We start from the raw sequence: 5,765 nt of genomic DNA, 5'->3' as shown, positions 1-5,765 counted from the left end.
ATAGCACTAATATAGGTTTCCAGGTTGAGGACCATGAGGCCCAAAAATGGGCTTCAAATATAAGGCCTGTCTCTAGTCTCCCCCGTGAACCAATCTGTGTTTATATGCATGCAAGAATACTCTTGACCGTCAGAAACGGGTCATGCCACTAGTAGTGTCAACAACTGAAATCAAAATTGAGAGCAAAGTTTCTTAAAATTAAGGGCAAAAGAAACTTTACATATTTTAAAAATCATAGGATATTTTTGCCTAATGTAAGGTTATACTTAGCAATTTTTGGAGTTGTCTTTATGATGGCTAATGGAGACCTTGGACACTAGTTAAACATTGGTAAGCATTGCTTTTCCTTTTCTTTGTAATCAAATTTTGGACATTAGAAAGCCCAATACATCCCATTTATGCGACAGTGAAGAAGAGTAAAAAGAAAGCTGTACAAATTATTGACCACATACATATTGCTGCGAGGACATGTTATATCCCCTTATTCTATAATAAAAATTTGGGAATTTCAGGGTAACTAAAAAATTGGGCCGCGTATTGACTTACAAAGATCTCACGATAACCCTAATCAGGGTTTGGAAGGCAAGCCCATGGGCAACGCCTATTCGCAGAGCCTATTTCACAGACGAATTGGTAGACACATGCGCCGCGCGCATATTCTACCATGTACATCAGCTTAGCCCTATGTTTGTAGACACACTTCAGACTGGCAACGTTGCTGTGTCTTTTGGGGAATCTCCACCGTCTTGATTAGAACCAAAGATCCTCTTTCCTTTGCTTGATTGTCTGCTTAGCATTCTCTTGATGGACAGTCGCAGACCTGGGGACTTGACTGGCTGAGAAGAGCAAGCCTGCTCATTTGGAGATGGGCATCTTGACCAGCTTGACAAAGAGAGGCAGCCAGGGCTCGTGAAATCGTCTTGCCTTGTTGGAATCTCTACTGTGATTTGGGGTATAGATCTTGTAGTGGTAGAAGAAGAAGAAGAAGAAGGTTGTTTGTCCCAGCCTTGAGAAGAGCTCAATTGAGAGGTTACCTGGGTTTGGTTACCCCAAAAGAGCACATTGCTAGGGTATTGCATAGCATTTCCATGATTAATTATAGAAGGTATTGATATACCCTCATGGGCTGTGCATAGAGGGTCATAGGTGGGAGTCTCCATTGCACTTCCTTCTTGTTGACGTTCTTCTCCTTGTTGCTCACTTGTTGAAGATAATGGTGTAGGCATCACCACCGTCCTGCAAAGAGGGCATGTTGAGTGTGAATGAAACCACATGTCAATGCAGTCTGTGTGGAAGCCGTGCTTGCATGTGGGCAGCAACCTGCCCTTCTCATTCTCTTGAAACTCACTAAGGCAGACTGCACACTCAAGCAAAGCTAATGCTTGTTCTTCTTCTGTTTTGGGTGCTTTGTAGATAAATGTCGGAAGCTGGTCAATGGCTGCCTTATCCAATCCAACGTTGTGAGCTGGTGCAGAGTTCACATCCTGGCCTATGAAATTGAGCCTATGGCGGTTCCCGGTGCTTATCGTGAATGAAGAGGAGTGTCTCCAGAACCACTTGGCATACACGTGAAGGCTGAAGATGAAGATAACGACAAGGAAGAGGACGACGATGGCAATAACCATGATCTTGCTGCTGAACGCGTATGACACCGGCGTGTAGCCATAGTTAGGAGGAGGAGGGGGGGAGGACATCTCTGTGTGTGTGTGTGTGTGTGTGTGTGTGTGTGTGTGCAGCCTCTCCTGCTGTAGGGTTTCGGTATGGTTCAGAAATGGTTGCCCAGCAAACCTAGATCTGCCTGCCCCTTCATTCATCTTTTATCCCATGCTGCGATTTTCGCGAGATCGCTAGAAGGTTTGACGCAGTTCGACGGCGTCTACTCTCTATTAAAATTTGCATGTGCCACTTACATTGCTGAGGTCATGTGATGCGTCTTGCTAAGTTCTTTTCAAACTTTCTTTTTAACGAGCCATAAAACTTTTCAACTTCAAAGCGTCAACAAGGGTGCCTTTTTCAAAATTTGTGCATGAAAATTTGGGCTTCTTGCATAGCTAGAGTGTCTTGGCCAGCAAACTTTGTCGTTGATAAAATACTAGTCAATGACTCGCACATTGTCGCTCCCTCTCACACTCCAGTAGGGGATCTTGGAGAGTTGCCACGCTCGGTCATGTGGTAGTTTTTAGAATAGCGTGCATAATAGTGTGGATAGTGTTCAACTGTGAGAGCTACTTCTCCCTCTAGGAAAGTGCTTTGTGTTATAATTTGCTAGCAAGTTCAAGAGGCCTACGGAACACGCTTAGAAATGGCATGGTGTATTGTGGTCATCATAGCTTTGAAGTCCATCTCTCAAATCACGCCGAATGTTGATGTATAGAAGGAACAAAGAGCCATGGTTTCGATGACTCTTACTCTCAGAGAATCTCTCCAATGTACTCGGCAAAGTAGTCGAAATGGCCCTATTAGATGTATTGGCTTATGTAATTAACTTGGGGAAAGAAATTATTATACATGGAAAAGAAATAACCATATATGCATCTTAAAAAACAACCATATGTTGGAGTATTTGCGGCACGGCAAAAAATTACATGTATTCATAGCAAAGGCAAATGATAGCATATTAAAAACTTAATGGTGGAATCCGTAACTTCATGTTTTTCTCTTTCTGGATCCTAGTTTGATTGTTTTTCTCATAATGGCAAAACTTTAGCTTTCGCATACTGATGCAAAAACTGCTAGCTTTCTCCTTCTCATAATGACGAAACTTTAGCTTTCTCTTGTTGATGCAGAAAACCCTAGCTTTCTCCTCCTAATACAAAAAGTGTCTTTTTTCTCCAAAACTCATATTGTTATTACTTGCTACTTTGTTTTTTATGACAAAAACCTTAGCGAGATTTTTTGTTGTTTGCTTATGATGTTTTAGCAAACCCTAACGGAATTTTTTACAAACCCTAGCATGATTGTCAAGGCCTTTGCTCTCTTATGCCAAAAACCCTAGACTGGCCATGAAGGCACTTTGCTGTCTAATGTTAAAAATCCTTACGTGGATGCACCTTTCTAATGCAAACATTAGGGTAAGTGCTACTGCCATCAAAGTAAAAATTAGGGTGAAGAAGAGGAGAAGCCTGCCATTGCCTGCACCTTGGAAAGTTAAGGAAGAAAAGACTAGAGCAGGGGACTATTCTAGAGTTGCCATGCGGCTCAGCCACATGGCAGTTATAGAATAGTGTGCATAATAGTGTGGATATTTTTTCCATGTAAAAACATTATAAAGGAAAAAAGTTGGTTAAACTATTTAACATCAATGTTCAGGAAAGGGTAGCCTCAACTTATCCTTCAATGGGTTAAAAATTTTAAAAATGGCCAGTTGAGAGATTTTCTTTAAAAAAAACATTGAACTGATTGAAAGAAATACATTAGTGTAACTTTTTCAAAAAATATAACTATTCTCATCAACATTTTGGCTTGATAAGTAATGAGGAGGAAAAGTGTATGTTTACTAGAATTAAGTTTCTCCAACTGTATTTAACATGCTAATGTTATGGGTGAAAATGAGAAAAGATTATAAATGGTCTCTTTAATGCTACCTAACTTAAAAGAAATGACATTGGTCTATTGTATATAGTGTGCAAGTTCCATTATTTGGTTGCTTCCAACATGTAGAGACACCCTCTAGATCCTTTTAACTGTGCAAAAGAAAAAGTGCATTGACTCTACTTTATCGACTCTACTTGTGTGCTTCATTGTTAAAAAAATTATCTATGATCTCAAGTAAGAAATTATCAACTAATTGGCCCGGGAGGGGGGGTGCATTGGGGGTTGTAGCCATTTGAAGATGGCAATTATCAAGAAGCCTAGTAGCTTTCATGTTTGAATATGAGAACAAGAGACTTGCTTACAACTTATTCCCATGACCTAATCAACTAAAATGAGGGCTATCAACTTTAAGTTAATATAACTAGGATGCTTGAAAACGTAATTATGCTAAAGTAAGTAAAGTTAGAACTACATCCCATAAACCGTTAGCAACACTATAAGGAATTTCATAACTTCATGATGTACATACATCGCTCCACCATATAATCGATTTTATTTTGCTTATTATATTTTTGGATACATTTAATAATTATTTTCTTTTTCCAAAAAAGTGACAATTGCTTAGAATATGTGGTGGTTGACAATGTAGGTAAAACTAGTAGAAATATCGATTAATACTTTCAATTTCAAAGAAACTAACATCCGAAGGTGGTGCCCAGAGAACCAAATCAAATCCCTTAAATATAAATACTCTAAGTGTGAAACACTTTCTCTTATAATGCCATGAGGCTTTTTCCTCGAGCATAGTAAATGGCTTTTTCCTCGAGCATAGTAAATGGCTACCTATTGCAAGCCTTTTTGAGATTCTCTATATCATTCTCGTGGGGTTTCGTTCTCACACCAAATGGAACCTCATTCAATGCGGCTCTTACCATTTCTTTATAAAACTATGTTTATGTATCAAGTCCCACCGTTGTGTTAATTGAGCACTGGCACTACATAGTTGCACATTGGAACATTCTATCTATTCATAAAAATGATCTAGAAGTTTGATTCAAGAAAAAATGCAATAAGAGTGGTTATGCTCAATCAAGGAAGTTAGAGTGGCCATCTTTCCTTGATGGCTAACCACAATGGCCCTATTGGAACTAAGTAGTTGAACATTGGAACATTCTATTTGAAATTATTCATAAAAATGATCTAGAAGTTTGACAAAGCAAAAATGCAATAAGAACGGTTATGCCCAATCAAGGAAGTTAGAGTGGCCATCCTTCCTTGTTGGGTAGGGACCTATTATGTAACTCATTGATGGGGGTAGGGACTTATTATATGACCTACTTGCATCCGCTTTAGTCAATGGGATTTTCTTTAAAAAAGCTGCCAAATTTGTTGACTCTCTCTTTGTCCATATGGAGAATGGCATTCTAATTCAAATGGCATACTAATTCCCATGGCAAGCCTTCACATTTACTTAGAGCAACCCATTCCTTCTAAATCCATCAGGGTATCTTCGAGGCTTTACACATCATGAGATCACGGGTGGGCAAGCAAGGCTCATAAACAGAGATAAGAAAAATTGACCATCTATGCTTGTCCTTCAGGTGTGATACCTATTACCTACTCTGCAAAATGTGATACCTATTACCTACTCTACAAAATGTGATGGAAGTGTCCTTCTTTTGACACCCAGTTGTTGTTAGAAAGGAGGGTTGGGGTTTGTTTTTTTAAGGTTAAAATGGGCTTGCATGGTGCAAGCTTCAAGCTACTCGTGCCATGTGGACAATTGTGTTGCCAAGTCAAGGATGCAAACCGCATTGCGTTTTAGTCAAAAGCAGGCGCAAGAATGGAAAAGAAAGCGTGTGTGTTCCGTGAACGCAAAGCCTTGTCTAAACTTTACCCGCATCGATTTCAAGCCCCTTGACTCTTGAGCCTTTGACTCTTCCTTGTTGCGTAGACACGCGACATATCTTGAGCCGATGTGTTTCTAAAAGAAACTCCATGTGTTTCCTCACAAGGTTGTGACCACGAATTTGTCCTTGTAATTATCTTCCCAAGCTTCTTTTGATTCATCTTTCCTACTTGTTGGTAAATTTGAAGTTTGCGCTGCCTTTGTAAAGCACTACTTCTCTCTCTAACTTTTTAAAAAAGGAGGCCTTCTCAAAAAAAAATTTGTTCTCTTCTTTCTATTAGCAAGTATATGGTTCAACACACGTGGAAGACAAAACAATAGT

At 39.5% G+C, this 5,765-nt stretch overlaps 1 protein-coding gene across 1 annotated transcript; it reads right to left on the bottom strand.

Annotated features, from left to right (window-relative positions):
* Positions 1 to 411: 411 nt before the first annotated feature.
* Positions 412 to 1,805, bottom strand: LOC147628612 (RING-H2 finger protein ATL60-like). Its single transcript, XM_086814207.1, has one exon. The coding sequence runs from the start codon at positions 1,692 to 1,694 to the stop codon at positions 702 to 704; it is 993 nt and encodes a 330-aa protein (XP_086670333.1). The 5' UTR covers positions 1,695 to 1,805; the 3' UTR covers positions 412 to 701.
* Positions 1,806 to 5,765: the final 3,960 nt, after the last annotated feature.

This window comes from Cibotium barometz, chromosome 19 (assembly GCF_041138505.1).
Source record: "Cibotium barometz isolate CiBa-2024 chromosome 19, ASM4113850v1, whole genome shotgun sequence".
NCBI lineage: Eukaryota > Viridiplantae > Streptophyta > Polypodiopsida > Cyatheales > Cibotiaceae > Cibotium > Cibotium barometz.
Note: the sequence above shows the minus strand (reverse complement) of the source record. Positions and strands in the feature narration are given on the sequence as shown.